The sequence below is a fragment of the Cyanistes caeruleus genome, chromosome 3, assembly GCF_971803275.1.
Source record: "Cyanistes caeruleus chromosome 3, bCyaCae1.hap1.1, whole genome shotgun sequence".
Classification (NCBI taxonomy): domain Eukaryota; kingdom Metazoa; phylum Chordata; class Aves; order Passeriformes; family Paridae; genus Cyanistes; species Cyanistes caeruleus.
The window spans coordinates 7485328-7502668 of NC_141703.1; the positions used below are offsets into that span (position 1 = coordinate 7485328).

General features: G+C 36.6%; 2 protein-coding genes across 15 annotated transcripts in view; one reads left to right on the forward strand and one right to left on the reverse strand.

Annotated features, from left to right (window-relative positions):
- The window catches only part of CASK (calcium/calmodulin dependent serine protein kinase), a 191318-nt gene that overhangs the window by 99957 nt on the left and 74020 nt on the right, over nt 1–17341 (forward strand). For 13 of the 14 annotated variants that reach the window (XM_086879640.1, XM_086879636.1, XM_086879639.1 and 10 more), the window contains 2 exons: nt 6562–6664; nt 16495–16670. In XM_086879640.1, coding sequence (XP_086735766.1) covers nt 6562–6664; nt 16495–16670 — 279 coding nt within the window. Of the gene's footprint in view, nt 1–6561; nt 6665–11593; nt 11653–16494; nt 16671–17341 lie in introns of those variants that run through there. The other variant, XM_023923820.2, reaches the window with a different exon arrangement.
- Nucleotides 78–4995, reverse strand: GPR34 (G protein-coupled receptor 34). The gene is made up of 2 exons (XM_023923873.2): nt 4857–4995; nt 78–3058 (listed from the first exon to the last, which is right to left on the reverse strand). Exon 2 carries the CDS (start codon nt 3042–3044, stop codon nt 1899–1901), a length of 1146 nt encoding a protein of 381 aa, XP_023779641.1. The 5' UTR covers nt 3045–3058; nt 4857–4995; the 3' UTR covers nt 78–1898.

Sequence of the window (17341 nt, forward strand, 5' to 3'; positions counted from 1 at the left end):
CGACCTGCTGTTCACAGAATAACCAACTGCTCACAGAATAAGCATAGAAAAGAAAGAATGATGAGATAATACAGATATCTTGTGAAATTGTGGTTTATAAACTCTACTAGATGTACCAGAATTCATGTAACTATGTAGAACTACAGCATTACATAATAAAATTGCACTGTACAAATACAAAACCAAGAGAATAATTAATAAAATAGGATGACAGAATGATAGATAAAAGATCATGAAACGCAGTTGCTGTGAGACTCAGAAATTATTGTACAAACACCTCCATTGTATGCTGAAATGTTCAAGAAAAAGGCAGTTACCATCGTATCTTTAAGAAATTACATTTGTGGGAATCTTTCTTTTGAAGATTAAGAAAAACCTTAATATTACCCCAAAAAAATAAAAAAAAAAAAATAGACTGGCTTGTCATTGTAATTTGTTTAACATGTTTATATCCAGTTCCATCAAATCTGAATGATGTAAAATCACATCAAAATTAAATCAAGTTTATATCTATATGCTTACTTTGTTCAATCAGAGTAGTATGAGTATCTTCTGTAAAATCAGAATATAGTATGGAATTAGTAAAAATCCACACATTTTGGCAGATTTGGCATTAAAAACCACACAATCCATTAGAGAAGTTACATATTAAAAGCAACTTCTTTGCACCTGCTTACTTGAGCAGTATTGTTTGTATGTGTCAAGATAATAAATCCTTATTTTACAGAGCTCAATGTCTGGCCTCTATTTCTTTTGACTTTCTGGTCTGTTATGCCAGACATTTGAGTTGTTCATCGTTGTGCTGATTTAGTCATCTTTGTGCCAGTCATCCCCCCACCTTCAGATCTCTGGTTTTTGAGAAATATTACAGCTTGAAATCTGTCTGTGCCTTAATAAATAAAGCTGTTTGGTTTTAATCTGAGAATATAGCTGCAGCTATGAAACGTTGCTGTTGCATTGCTATTCACATGGCATCAGCAATTGTCAAGATTATTTTAATCACATGGAAAGAAAAGTCTCCTGACAGGGAAGAAGCATACAGCTGGAATGAGTGGAAATCTAGTAGCAGACCAATGGCTGAGCCTGGCTGATCTTTTTGGTTCTGTGAGTTTATGTTCCTTGCTGAACTACTTTGTGTAGCTGCAGTAATCAAATTTGTCATTTCGAAGGAAATCTTAGGAAATACCCACATATCATCTCTCCTTGATTTAGTTCAAATTTTCTGAGAGCTGTGCTTGTTTTTCCTCAGGTGTTTGACCTTGACACTCATTAAAATGTTAGAAATACAAGGGTCTTAGTGGGATTGAATACTTTAACTTTGCTGCTTAATAAAACTTAGAGTGTCTTCTGTACTTAAAACTGAATTTGATAGGTGTTGTATTCTTCACCTCATTTTTAAGACTCGTGTTGCTAAATTCTCAAACATATTCTTTAAAAATTTGTTTGTAAATGTAGTTAAAATACCGATCTCTTGGAAACCTGTTAAGACAGAGAAAACCATAAAATACATAAAACCTGCAATGTTATCTGGACTTTTCAAATAAGACGGAATTTACTTTTTGTAAAATTCATCTATTATTTACATACACAAGCTACTAATATTAATGTGTATATACAAATTTACTTTTACAGGTTCAAACCCCTTCATGGAAATCTCCCTAAAGAGTTAGTGTTCTAGTTTAGTCCAACACAAAATGTCTGAGAACTTCCTAATTTGTTTTCTTGGATAAACAGGAGTGAAAAAATGCTTCTGAGAAGTAAGTTCTCGTTTTCACTAACAGAAGTAAGACTTCTCATTTTTCTTAACAGGAGGAAAAAGGCAGAATTAGTAGCTGTAGAGTAGAGGATTTTGTGATCTGAAATTGGTGACCTGGAGGGACAGAGATTCATTTAAACATTCAAATCATCGACTTCTTCCTTGAGTAGCTGGAGTGAGGAGTGGTTGTAGATAATCGCTCTTGAGCGTATTGGCCAAGTTTTATGTCTGAGGTGCTCTCCAGGTTTAGGCTTGACTCTCCGTGAAGTTTTCTGCAAATCAGTTGGAATACAGTCTTACGGACACTCCTGGACATTAGGAAATACATGACTGGGTCTAGGCAGCTGTTAAATGATGAAAAGATGAGCATCACCTCATTGCACGTGTGAATGATCTCCATCCAGTAACAGGATGGGGTTTGTAACTGTGATGTGATGTAGACAAACCTGAACATGTGATAAGGTACGAAACAGATGGTGAAAATTATGAGAACAATGAAAGAGTTTCTTGCTGTCTTGGTGTATTTTCCTGCATTGGGAAAATTTGCCCTTCTCCTCGAAATTTTCAGAAGGTTCTTGGCAATTTTAACATAGGAAAGTATCAAAAGGAAAAAAACTATCCAAAAAATCAGTACAGTGATATAATTTAAAATTGCTTCTGTCTTCTCTGCATTCTGTTTGCTTCGGTAATGAAAGCACTTGGTAGAGTTGCTGTCCTCATTCTTAAAGAAAGATGGTGCAACTATGACTATAAATCCTGTCAGTGCAATCGCCCACACCGTGCAACAAATCTGCACACTCCGGGTAGTGGTCAACATCTTCGGACGCTTCACAGACTTATTTATCTTTATATAACGATCCAGACTAATTAGTCCTAACAGTACTATGCTAATGTACATGTTCATGTAAAACAGCGTTCCCACAACCTTGCAAAAAATCCTCCCGAACATCCAGTGGTTGGTGGCATGATAGAGTATCCGGAAGGGGAGACAGAAGATCAGCAGAAGGTCTGCAACAGCGACGTTTAGCAAGTAAACTTGGATAGAATTCCTTTTCTGATGAATGCACAGGAAAGCAAACAGGGCTATAATATTTCCAACTAATCCAACGACAAAAATAATGGAGTAAAAAACTATCAAAGCAAGTGACAGCGAGTTGTTGTCATCCAAGGAACAGCTGGCATCATTGTGGCTTTCTGAGGCATTTGTGGTCAGGTTGGTTTGGTTACTCCAAAATTCTTCCTTGTGTGGACCAATGGTTGGTAAATCAGCTGAAGTTGCAGCCATCATTTGCAAGAGCTGTTCTGCAAAGAAACAAAAAGAGATTTTAAGAATTAAATCTCCATTCATGTGTCTGTTTGATTTATTGCCTACAGTCTAATGTGATACAAACATGAAAGGCAGTAGCTAAAAGGAGTAAATGCCCCAAAGTATTGGTGTAGCCAAATAAAAGGAGCTCTAGCCAGATATCATAAAATAATATAAGCCTAGGTAATCTGCAGGCAAGAATGAATAGATAGAGTACTCACACAGATAACTATTTCTGTAATTACAGCATTATTACTGTCTTCTGTTGTTTTAAAAATTAACTATTACATTTTCCTGAAAACTTAAGAATTTTTTTTTATCTATATGAACAAGTAATTTTTTTAAGTTCAATTCTTAGTCCCATCATTTCTTGTGCAGAAAATTTTTTGCCTGAAGTGCAGGGATATATAAACATAACTAAGTATTCTCAGTGCTGATACAAAGTACATAGACATATATTAAAAAAAGTCTTAACTCATCTGTGTTAATTTTAAATAATTCAGATCTTTCACGTGGGACTCACTGGTCTTCAATTAAAAAAGCATTCATCGATTAGTATTTATTTGGCTATGTACTGTGTTATAAGTAACCCTGTGGGACAGTATTACTGCAGCAGCTTGTCTTTAATAATCTGTACCTTCACATAAATTTAAGTGTTTTTTTCCTTTTCTTGACTATTCACAAATCAGTATTACACAAATAAACTTCTATTAGCTGGAAATCACATTAATCCAGTAACAGGTTGTTTTCAAACCTTCCTTGTGTTCATGGTTTTCTTTGTTTTCATTGGATAGTTTTTAATTTCACTAAGCTTACTGCTGACCAGGAAGGCAGAATGTGAAACACAAAGGTCAGCCTTGACCGAGGAAGGAAAGCCAGAAAAGTGTGTGGTTTGGAGAGCAGTCATGTGAAGGCGTTTTGAGAGATGGTTACCACTGATAAGTAATGATAAAACTTTACTCTTCAACTTGCTTGTCGTAGCAACAAGAAATGCCACAAAAAAGTTTATTTAAGATATTTTTGTTTTACAGAGGAAAGAGGTTTTTTCCTGGTAATCTCACGAAATTTTCAGAAGTGGTTTTGGCACTTAGTTATCTGTCAACTGTCACAAAAAAAAATAAAACAACAAAAAAACACTGTTGTATATGTTATCTTAAAATAGCTTTTATGCTCAATCTGTGTCTAGGGCATGCAATTTGCATGCTGGGTCTTAAAATATACAAATTTACATTTATTTCTGTGATGCAGCCACAGAAGTAAAAATTACGACACACTTCAGGTAAAATTTTTAAGACCTAATGTCCTTACAGAATCTGACTCCTTGAGAGAAGAGTCTAAAATATTTTAATATCCTATGTTTTTTGACCCTACAATTGCATTAAACTGGAAGGGTACATTAGCAGTGTCAAAAACAGCTGTCCTCATACTTGCCACTTTGTCAGGGCAAGTAATTTCAAGAGGTTGATTTCAAACTGCGATGCTTTCAAATAAATACATCTTGAAACCCATCTCCTGCTATGACTTCACATTTAAGTTGCTTTCCTGTGAAAATGTTTGATATGGGAACTTGTATAAGCAGTGATAAGTTTTGATCAATGAGGGAGAAACTTATGCTGCAAATGATTTGGAAACAAAACTTTTCACTGTCCTAAGTTGTGTCACCTCTAAGAAACACACGCTTAAACCTGGGTGTGCTTAGAAAAGGATTTGGAGGTCAGTAACACCTCTGCAGTTAAGAGAAATGTTAGTAGAGATCCATTTCACAACAGCTTAAGTATAAAAGAAGCTACTTACCATTTATTTGTTAGGAAGTTCTGGTTCTGAAAACCGCTGGTGAAGATAGGGAGGAGAAACGTGCAGGTCCTCTTATTAGAAAGCTCCAGCAGCTTCTCTCTGAAAGTGGTGAGCTCCAGCTGACTCTACAATTGGCAACAAGAGGAAGTTTTAGCTGGTGTTGCAACTGGTGTGCTTTGGGGTTTTTTGTGTTTTTTGGTTTTTTTAAAGGCATATTTAACTACCCTGTTTGTTTGGGCTCTGCTGGGAGAGGTTCTGTAGTAAATTTTTCTCAGTTTTACTCTGAACTGGAGATTCGATTCTTTTTTCTCAGAGAATTTGTTTCTGGTGAGCAATGCCAGTGGCTTTTTGGGTGATAACGATGCTGGTACTGTCATCTCTTTAATACTTCATGAAAATAGTGCCACTTTTTCCAGTGTAGGGTAAAGATAAATCAGCACCACAGTGGAATGGTACATTTTGTTAAATTTTCTATAGTTCTCCCATCTACCTTTTTCCTTGCCTGGGATTAGAATTGTTGTTTTTTCTCACTCAAAATGACCATGTTGAGAGGATGTGAAAGTACCCGAAGTATGCAGCTTAACCATTTCACTAAGGCAGAAGTGAAATACAATATGCAGCAGTAATGCCACCTGGTAATTCTCTTTCAAGTGGGGCATAAGGAATTGCAAAATTACATTTACAAATTGGAAATTTAAGAGTGGATTCTAGAAGACCTGATATGACAAAGCCTAAATTTAATGAAGATCTCAAGAACATTGTCTTGAAGGTCTTCATTCTCATATAATTTAAACTTTCACAAAGAGATGTGGGTGGTTAGAGATTATGACTTTACAGGTAGTCAGAACTTCTGGTAGCTCCTGTGCACTCTTTGAGTTCTTAGTTTTGCAGTTTAAGCAGTAATGTATTCTTGGGAAGTCATATACAAATTTGAGGTTTTTCATTTTAAATAATATGGTATTGAAAAGAAAGACTTTGAGCAAATGCAGGAAGTTTTAAATTAAATGCAATTGTTTGGGTATATATATTTAGTACCAAATTGTGTTCTAATAGATTTTGTGTGTATGTTGCTTCCTCCTACAGCAGTCAGTACCCATCTGAATTGTTGTATATTTTTTTCATTTTTATATGTTAACACTTCACTCTTATTTGTGGAAAATCAAAGGTATAGATGACTGTGGCTGGAATCCAGTTTAGACACCTAAAGAATGTCCCTCACTGGAATATCCCAGGGGTATTCTGCACTTGAGAAGTGCTGTGTGAATTCTGTGATTAAGGCTCAAAACAGTGTTTTATGTTCTCTGTGGGAAGGATAAGACTCCCACAAAACGTATCATAGGCAGGATATTTCAGCTGGGGAATTGAAACAGTGTAAGGGTTAATAGGATGAAAGACAAAAAGGAAAAGTAATGCAAGGTAAGAAATTATAGACATGAGTTTTTTATCTCCATTTTATTGTGATTCACTTTATTTTCCTTGCTAGTTCTGATAAGTTCTGAAAGGATTTTGGTAAGCCTGGGGCAATGAAAGGGAAGCCAATGTAGAAAGAGGAGTCCATGCCAGAAAAGAAGATAACTGAAATTAAAAGATTATTTAAACAAAACAAAATCTAACTTCTGCTCAAAGATTTATGAAAGTAAGTTCTAAAATACAGATTGTATTTCTCAAACAATGTAATAATTTGTCTGGATTTTTGTCTTTTCAGCCACACTGTGTACTGCTTGCCTCAAAAGAGAATTCAGCCCCAGTAAAGCTTGGTGGCTTTGGGGTAGCAATTCAGTTAGGAGAGTCTGGGCTAGTTGCTGGAGGTAAGAAATTTTCCTTTCAAGTTATTTAGTATTGTGCATGTTGTACTGCAAAGTTCTGTTCTTCTGACACAGCCTGGCCTGCAAAACAAGAGCTCAAAAATAATCTTTCACTAAAGGCTTTGTTAACATGGTAAATGCACAGAGCCAAGCTAAATTGGTAGTGGAATGTAATGTGCATTCACACACTGACTATTAAATCTTTGTAAATGTTACTCAACAGGAGCTCATGCTGGTTTGATCAAAATAAAACTGAAAAAAACCACGAATAATTTTCCACTTTAATACAAGTTTTGGCTTAATTCTTCCATGCTTTGTAAAGCAAAGAAAATAAAAATGCAGTCATTGAAGCACTTGAGTAAGGGCTTAGTGCAACATCATCAGTGCTGTTTGATAGACAGATTCTGTCAGAATGCTGTGCTGTTTAATTGCAAAGCCTTACTAGTTTTCACAGGTGATTCTTTTCTGTGTTTTAAAATTTCATTGTAATTATTGCTCAAGACATCAATATCTTGATACGTATGTATATTTTTTGACTGTGTTTTGTTTTCTGTGGATTTTATTTCCTCTAGCTGCCTTCCATATTGTTCCAGACAATAGGGTTATGCTTTAATCAGCCTGCACAGATGAAGACCCAATCAATTTTCTGATGTTTTCATTGCCAGAGTAGGAGACCACAGCAAAACATTTTGTTAGCTTTAATATTTTTTCTTCAAAATTAATAACTTCCTTCAGTACCATGCTACTTCAAAAACTCAGATTTCCTAATTTAATCACTTAACATTTTGTGTCAATTTGACTTTTGTATGTTTTTTAAAATAAAAAGCAAATCAAATATAAACATACCAACAGCTTCCATTCCCTTCCAGATATTGCTGATACCCTGGAAATATCCAAGTATCTTATTAACTAGAGACATCTTTTCCAAGAAAATACCCATTCAGTTAAGCTGTTATAAAAAGGTCATTCCTTTCTGTACTTTCCTTGTGTTACTCAATTTATCTGTACCTCAGCCGCTGCTTTTTTTAGTGGTAGATTCTACACTTTTGTTTATAATTATCTCATTTTTCTTCTTTATGTTCTGCTGAGCAACTTTACCCACTTCTTCTGTTTCAGCCACTCTCCTGGATTTAGTCAGATGCACTTCTTGTACTTTCACATTACCAATTTCACATTACCAATTGTCTAGCGAGAAACATTCAAGTTCAGCTTGGAAAAAAAACAATTACTGCATTTTTCCCAAAGCTTGCCGTGCCCTTCCTTTTGTGTTACTGTTCCCAGTGCTGTGATCCCACTCACTGTTCCTGTGCTCAACCTCCATGCAGTGATCAGTGCTGGGGGATCACTGCAGCTCTTGCAGAAGATCTCAAAGCTCCTCACTGTGATATTTATCAGTATCTTTTGCTTCTTCCACCTCAACTTCTGCCGTGTTGGTCTGCCTTCACACACTTCTTTGTTTTCCTTTTTCTCAATTGGGATTTTCAATTTGCAACCTTTGCATTGGCTCTTGTTGCTTTCAGCTTCAAATTCCACTCATTTTCAGAGATACCCAGGGTAATTCCACTTCATGTATATACTGTGGAAAGTCTCCTTAACAGACTCTTCTCCTTCTTCTCATCTTCCATTCCAGTCTTTAAAGCACAAACTACCTCTGTTATCTGGCAATTCTTTTCCCTGCCAGAATCCTACCTGAAGACAAATTACTAGACAGCTCCCTACACGTAACTGGCAAGGTCTTATTTATTGTTTTACAATATAACCCATGTGTGTTATATGAAAGCTGTCAGTACTGGCTGTTTGAACTGGACTACAAATTATAAATCAGTGTTTATCTACACATTTACTTAAAGGTGTTATTCACATGCCCTATGCATAAGTTTTGTCTTAATAGTAACAATAATTTACAGGCACTTATTTTGGTAGAAGTTTTCCAAATAGAGAAGTCTGAGCAGTATCATAACCAACCTGTTCATTTTCACATCGCTTTTCTAATTTTTAGTGAAAAATATTGATTCCTCTTGACATAGTAAATTGTTTCCCTCTTGGCATGGCAATGCTTGCATTTGGTGGTTAGTACATCAAAAAATAAATTCTCTGTTAAATAAAACCTATCATGGCATTAAGATAATTTTACTGATCTGGAATCCCCTGTGCTTGCTTTGTGCTTTTTTTTCTACTTTTGTACACCTTGACACACCTGTGCCTGGCAATCCCAGATTCTGTGTAGCCCCAGGAGAACAAACTAAAGGGAATTTTCTCCCTCAGTGTGTTTGAAGCCTGCCTTCAAGCTTACAGCATTTGCTTTGTTTGGGACTGTAACATTTTTTGACTTGACAAAGGCATTTTTATCAGAGTGTGCATAAATTGCTGGGGAAGGAAGTCAAATTAAACCCTGGGTATTAAAATCTTTTTATCTAACTCCAAAGACAGATTTGTGAAGTTTGGAAGGATTGTAACTACAGGGTTCTTTCAAGCAGCTAGATGGCTGTTTTAACAGAAGTGTAAGAGAGCTCATGACAACAAGCTATGACATCATACTAGATGTCATTAATGAAAATGTGTATGGAGGAGAATTTAGGAGTGACTGTATTTTATAAGCTAACAACTCTGTTGAGATTATTTTTAAGGAAGTTTAATTATTAAGTATTATTTACTTTATGTAAGTAAAATAAAGTACCAAAAAAAAGGGTGTAGCCATAACTCATTTCTTCATAATACCAGAGGGTAAAACATAAGGAACTATTCTGTTCCACTCCATTTGCCCATAAGCTGCAATAAATGGGCTAAGAATCATGTGATGTCATCTGAGCTACAGGGAACAGGTTTCATGAGCTACCAATCTCTTCTTGCTTCAGTCCTTATGATCAGAAGTGGAAAACTGTGCTAGAGGCTTCACTTGAAGCCTTGAAATAGGTACTTTTTAAAGGAACTCTGGCATTATACACAGGAGTTAGAGATCATCATAATTTATAAGTGAATTCCTTTATGGAACAACATGTTAGACAATAAACAGTCTGTGTTGCATTGTTATGATGCAGCTGGAGTAGTGGAACCTCTGGGAAGTCAGTGATTTAATAGACTAATCTCACATTATGATCTCTGTCTCCTTCCTTGGAGATTTTTTCTTGCAGAACATAGTATGAATTGTCACAACATTTTCTTAAATGTGACATCAGATTTATCTGGTATCAAATATCTTAGATACTAAATCTTGGCATTTTTTAGCTAGTATATGGTATAAAAGTCTGAAGGAACAAAAGATCCATTGAGTTCACAACTGGTATTTCCTTCACTTAATCTGCTTAATTTCTGGTTTTAACTAGTGCAAGAAAAGTGAACTGTATAGACCCAAGTAGGGTGAAATTCTTTATCTGTCGATAGTTAACTGGCTTTCACATTTTACCTTCAGCTGCAAAATATCACAGATACCATAATGCTAATCCAGTCCAGTATTAATTTTCATGTATTATAAGTTAGATGCCATAGCTTGCCTCAAAATCCTGTAGTATTCTAATGTAAATTATCATTTTATTGGAGAAAATCTTATGTGTTCTTAGTACAGCAAATAAATACCTAGTGCTCTTGGTTTCTTGTGAGCTGTGTTTTTAGACTTACTGCAAAAACAGCAAAGGAAAGCATTGCCATAAATTTCCCTCCAAATATGACTATGGAATGGGGGGGGAATGGAGCAGAATCTTTTAAGGTCCTAATTTTTTGTTTTGTTCTCATCAATGTAAAAAATGATCACAGAATGGTTTGGGTTGAAAAGGGACCTTTAAAGGTTGTCCAGTCCAACCCCCTGCTGTGAACAGAACACCTTCCACTAGATGAGGTTGCTCAGATCTTGAATGTTTCCAGGGATGGAGCATCTGCCACCTCTCTGGGCATCATCTTCAGTGCTTCACCAAACTGGATCTTGGTGGTTTTATAAAGCTCAGGTTAGAAAACTCTTTTTTTGTGTGTGTTTTTTTTGTTTGTTTGTTTTAAATGTTGGAGGGTTTATGTACTGCACAGAATTTTTCCTTTTCATCATCAAGTCTCTGGTATTTTGAAGCTTTCATTTGTTTCCCAAGGAGAAGTAAAATTTGGAAAGCAGAGGTCCTGTGCTAGTATTCTTCATTTCTTCCAGGGTAGTGTTTTCACTTCCATTTTTTCCTGAAAATTAAAAGAATGTGAGTCCCTTCACAGCTTTGCCTTTAAAAGACTTTGTTTTATTTAAAAGATACAGCTGTAGTTTACTGTCTCACAGAAATTCCACTTCACATCTGGGCTGATTTGAGAGTGCTTACAGAAGGCTAATGTGTTGAGAAATCATTAGGTTCACTTTCTCCATTATAGTTTTATGGCAGAAAAGGCCATTGAATTAATTATAATTCATCTAATTAACATGTGAGCTTTGCTTTGTTTGTTTCCTGGACACTCATATCCAGTTGTCCAGTTGTCTGCTGATGCATCTTTTAAACACATTTTCTTCAGACAATCTTCTGTGCTGAAGCTGAATTACTCCCCCTCCCTTTTTTTTTTCCTATTTTTTTTAATCTACTCATCTTCTCTGTACACCTGCTTTAAACATCTCTATTGTCTGGAGTAATGTGGAAAGGAATTAAGAGTAGTAAAGTACTGCCCTATCTGATCTGTTGTGTGTGATTCTTTGATTCCTTCCACATTATTCTGGACACCCCACTCTTTTAGAAACACCTTAATTTATGAGCATATTTCTTATTACACTATTGTGAGAGGTCAGATGGTGATGTTGATTAGTACCTTACATTTTTTTTCCTAAAAATTATTTGTTCCAGTTGTTTCCTTATACATCGTTCAGATACTACTGCTGTTGAAAGACTCTCCTTCTGATATCTTGGTCATCAATCCCCTGCCTTAGGGATGACAAAATCTGATTTGGTCTCTGTATATACTCTTCTTCTTGTGGAAAGCATAGCCCTATTGTCTGGAATAATATGGAAAGAGTCATAGAAACTAAATTATCAAAGGTAAGTCAAAATTTATCTTTAGTGCTTGTAAATGATGTCAGATTGACAGCACCTGAAGACTGAAGGTCTCTGTTTCTTCACAGGGAAAATCAGCAAAATTAGCAACTTTATAAATTTACAGGCAGCCAACATGCCTTAAAAACTGGCTGGTAAGAAAGTTTACCTCTAGAAATGAGGTATCCTTACCAATGTAACCTGCATGTCCGTGTCCAGGCACTGAGTGCTTCCTAACTCAGCAAACACTGATGTAGGCATTTACAGTGAAATGGATGGAGGCAGGTATCACATGGACTACATGCCACTGCTGAGTCCTTGTATAGTGATAATTTTCAGTTAATGCCACTCTAGAACAGGAAAGAACCTAAAAACACTCAGAAAATTGATTGCAGTCTTCCACATGATTTCTTCTCTTATATGGATACAACTAAAAATCTTCTCTGTGTTCATGCATGCAATCTATATTAAATTAAAATGTTGTTTTTTCATGCACAGTCATTTGAATATATCTATGAGTGTGCTTATATTCTGAAGGACAAAAAGGCTGTGGAAGGCAGAAGTTACTTGTTCCAGAGAAAAGTGCCTTTGCTTACTGTTCTTTCTCACACTGCCTTCAAAAAGATGCAGAGTTTCTCCCAAAATAACAAAGAAAATTGAAGAACTTCAAAAAGTATTTTAAAACTGAACTGTTGAGAAGAATTTTTAAATTTTACACTGGACATGTTTAGAAGGCAGATTTTCTACTAAATAATTTTCAGCAGAAGTGATATTTGGTTTAAAGGGCAGTGAATATCCATGGGTTTTAGATAACTTTGCTGTCTGTTGACTGTATTTATGCTGTTACAGATATTCCTTACAGTTCTTGTAGTTGCAACATAGAAAACTCCCCATCTGTGTAAGTTCTTGTGTGCACTTGGTTCATTTTGCTCCGCTAAGTGCAGTTCAAAGGTGCAGCTCTGTAGTCCTTGCTCAGGTCAGTTTTTAGAATAACTTCAGAATCATCATTTACTCCTTTGATGAACACAGTCAAAAGATAACAGCTGGCCCAGAAATTACTTTTAAGATTCCAATACATATGTACATATATATATGCATTTTTAAATCCTGTTTAACTAGACAATTCAATCAAAACCAGATAAGTTTTGGCTTCTTCTGGGTTTGTTTTTTCATGGACATAAAATTGTGATTTCCACCACCATAAGTATCCACCTCATCCCTCTCATCTAAAGTATCAGGATCTTGTGCTCAGCATTAACAAGGTTACAAAACCAAACCTGTATCTAACTGTTTCCAGTAATTATAATCAAGCAGTGGTAAATGGCAGGATTTCATTAACCTGGCCTAGTCATCTTTTTCTTTTCTTTTGTATTTTTGGAGTTCTCATTTTAAATTTAAAAGTGAGTATTAGGGTTTAGTAGCACTGATCTTTCAGTTTAAGTAACATCCATTTTTCATCTGGTTTACGGCAGCAGCCTGGTGGGGACATAAACATGTGTGCAGTGTTTCCTTTTACTAAACCACTCTATTCCTTCTGCTTCATGACAAGCAGTTTTTATTAAAAACTGTTTTTATTTAAACATCAGAGTGGGTTTTTATTGTGTTCTGGGTTTGGACTGGGCCAACAAAGATCGAGTTCTTCTACCTGTGATGGAAGAAACACCTTCTAACTTGCAGGGGAGCAGAAAGATGTGTGATGATCAGAGAGGAACTGGTTTTTAAGCATCACTTGTCTGTTTGTAAGAGCACTTGAGTACTAAGTGAAGGTGCAGCCTCACATTCTGATCTGAGGTCACCAGATGAAGCAAAATAGGAACTTGGAAGTATCAAATAGATTTGGATAGCAGGAAACAAAGACAAAAATTAAACCACCTCCTCTCCTCAGCTTCACCCCCTCATTCCTGACTTAACCCCCAAGCCCAAGGGGCTCAGGGAGGATGGGAAATGGCAGTTCCCAAACTCTTCACTTTGCTGGGCAGTGCTTTTCCCTTTGTTACAAACCCTTTCCCTGACACCACTCTCGTGACTGCTGGGCTGAGCTGTGCCCTGCAGTGATCCCATTGGATCTGTCTGTGTCTGGCATGGGGCAGCTCCAGCCCCTCCTCACAGAGACCACCCCTGCAGCCCCAGTGCCAGCACCCTGACACCTAAATTCCTACACTCCATCATGCTATTGGACTGCTTTTACAGCATGTATTGCTGCAAAATATGCTATTTACACCAGTAGAAAATGTAACTGTTTGCAAGGACACAAGATATTCTGTAGGTTACCCTTCACTGTACTGAAATGCCCAGCAAACTTTGGTGCATCGATAGAAAAAAAGCCAAAACTCAAACCTTTAAGCGTTGTTCTCACAGCACATAGTCATTTTTGTACCATGTTCACCTTTGCAACTTCTTACTGAAACCACAAAAAGTTCCTGAGCTGAGAGGTTGGTACATAATTGTTGAAAATACACATTAAATCAACTTAGATATCATTTGATATTAAGGTTCATGGTTTCATTAGCTACTTTATCCAGACAACTGTACCTTAATGCCTCTTTTAAATAACTTGTTACCCCGTGTGATATTTTGTCTTCTGCTGATTTCTCCTGTTTGTCTTTGGAGTAATTCCCTCTTCTCCACACTTGTCAGATTTTATAACAGCAATTATAAAGCGTGGTGGGAAGGCAGAATTTTCAAAAGACTTTTTTTTTTTTTCAACATGTAAGAAAAGTTGCACCTGCTTCAAAATAGCAAACGGGTTCCTCTAAACCCAAGTCTCACTGAGACAAACAAGACTTGGGTAAGCCAGGCTGCTCTGTGGTCTCTGATGATCCCCTGAGTTAAAGGTTTCCAGTCAGTGTTAGGCACACCACAAACATCACATGAGCTGTCTAAGGGATAGAAAAATGGTCTTTGAACAGGCTGGTGTTGCTGCTTATGCACAGGCACAGCCTGATACAGAGCTGGAAATGTTGATGCTTTTCCTGTCACCAATGATGGCATCCAGAGGGGAAAAAAGTGATGAAACTTTATGGATATAATTTTTTTAGGAAAAATCACAGCAACTTACATATACTGGATGTGTACATGATTTCAATTTTCCTTGTCTTCCCTACCAACAGCCATCTAAAAGAGAGAGGGTTATCTAAGGAGATAATTCTTTACCTTTATATGCAATCTTGAAGATTTGGCTTTGAGGTTTCTGAGTCAAGCTGAAATTACTCCATTCACCTACCAAGTGTGTACAGCCCACAAGAAGAATGAGTCATCTTTCCCCATGTGCATCTCTTACTCTGTCCAGACTAAACATCTTTCATCCTCCCCCTGTGATATGAGGGATGAGCTGGACTTTTGCAGCATCTTGGTGGTTTATACTTTTTTTAGCTGAGGAAGGAGCTGCCCTTTGTTGTCAGGTCAGCCTGGACTACAGGGACTTTTCAAGATGCCAGTCTAGCTTACTGATGAGGTAACATCCCTTTGTCCCAGACAGATCCCCAGCATTTGTTTGTAATAGAGGAATTCCCTGATAAACTGGGAATGTAAAGGTTTAACAGAAAACCATGTAGAAGAAGTTTGACAATGGTGGTGTTTCTTCTTAGGAGTATGGTTAAAAAGCTGCTGTCTTTCTGACAGTATTTTAATCCTTTAGATGCAAAAAAAGGGCTAATTAACAAACATGGTCAGACCATATTCCTGCATTAGGTGGGATAAACAAATGATGGTCTTTACTGAGGAAACTACTTCCAAATAATCTCCCAGGTGTTTGTTCCCCATGCTGTGACTTAGCTGACTCCCATGCAGAGGGTGAGCAGCTTAATCAAGCAAGAGTCTTTTTACAAAGACAAAACTGAGTTAAATATGTGCCCTGCAAACACCTTGGATTTTCTGGGCTGCACTTTAGGCTCTCCTAACCAGCAGGTGCTGCAAGCCTGGAATGGAGCCTCTGAGATACACTGCAGTAAGGAAGAATAATTTATGAAGGGTTATTAGTGGTGACAGTTTGCTACACTGATGTTCTGTTTCTTCTGTTGGTATTTAGTAGAACCAAGGTTGTCCAAAGACTACAGTGTTTATAAGTGTCAGTGATAACCTGAGCATTCCAAGCTTAATTTTTGCAATGGAAATAAAACTCTTTACAGTGGGAAACATTTATAAGGAGAGGTAAAATGTTTGTTGCTTTTATTTGGCTTAATGTGATACATAGAAATTGAATTAAGTTACTCTAATCAGTTTTATCTGCTCAAAAGATCAGTTGGTACTGAATTCATTTTGTTTTCATGGGAAAACATTAATTAAACTCAATGAAAGCACTCTGTGAAACAAATTAGCATTTTCTTTTCATCTGCAGTAAGATACTGCCCTCTTCAAATAAATTAATAACACATATGCTGGCATTTTGCATTTTTGTTGGCAGTTTCAGTAGACCAGCCAAGGTATGGGCAGAGCGTCAGACCAAACTCTGCTCTTGCCAATGAGATGCAGCTTTTTCAAGTCACCAGTGTGGACTAGAACTCTTCAGTATCTTTGATTTGCTCTCTGAATAATTCCTGTTTCAAAGATTTTCCAAATTGATGGGTTTACTTTTATATGGCAAGTTTCACTGAAGAGTCTTAATGCTCTTACGGTCTGCCAGCTTGAGTAAAATATTCCTCAATTTATAAAAGTAAAAATGAAGCAAAAGAGAAAATGCTGATTTATCTCACTGCATATATATAAAAATACAAACTTAAGGTTAAAAAAAATGTGCTTTAAACCATGAACAAAATTTATTAAAACTGTTTTTGTTTAATGCACTGATATTCTTTATGTCCATGTTTGACACACATCAGTTTGACTCAATTTATTTTTATTTCCATTTAGGACGTGTAGGAACACCTCACTTTATGGCTCCAGAAGTGGTAAAAAGAGAACCATATGGGAAGCCTGTAGATGTTTGGGGTTGTGGTGTGATCCTGTTTATCCTGCTAAGCGGTTGTTTGCCTTTTTATGGAACCAAGGAAAGATTATTTGAAGGCATTATTAAAGGCAAATACAAGGTAAATGACAGCATACATGAATCCTTTTCCAGTGAGATGAGCCCTGTTGGTAAAATTTCTGGAAGCTGATTTTTATATTTAGCTTGACTTAAATTTAAAGCTTATGGAAATCTGTTACACTGGAAGAGAGATGATTTGCCCTTCCCGGTGTGTCTTGCACCTGATGTGTTTTGTATCATTGCTGGGAAATAGAGTATGAAAATATTTACTCAGATGAAATAATAAATGGGTGTTACAACCAGCTCCTAACTGTACATTGAGCCCAGCAGGAAGGCAAGAGGTTTAGCTGTGAAGCTGTGAAGAACATACTGCAACCTCAGATTTATAGACTGCTTAAATTTTTTGATCAACTAACAGAGCTGTCATAAACATTCATCATTATATTGCCTTGATTTCAACCAAAATACATGTTATTTTACAAATGCAGGCAGGCATTTTTCTTCTTAGTACAGTGTGCAGTAAAATGCAGCTGTTGATTCAAAAGGAGCCACTTGCAACCAAGGGCAGGTCAGTGTGCACACAAGAGAAGCTCTCACAGCTTCTCACCCCACAGACCATTGTGGAGTCAAATTTAAAGCTTCAACTTCACTGTTTCTGTGGGTTTGTCCAATATCAGCTTTGCTGTACTTTGAAACCAAGGTCATAAAAGAGCTCTGCATTAGCAAATTAGA

Coding starts and splice junctions, on each gene's coding strand:
- GPR34 (XM_023923873.2), bottom strand. CDS start 3,044: ATGATGGCTGCAACTTCAGCTGATTTACCAACCATTGGTCCACACAAG.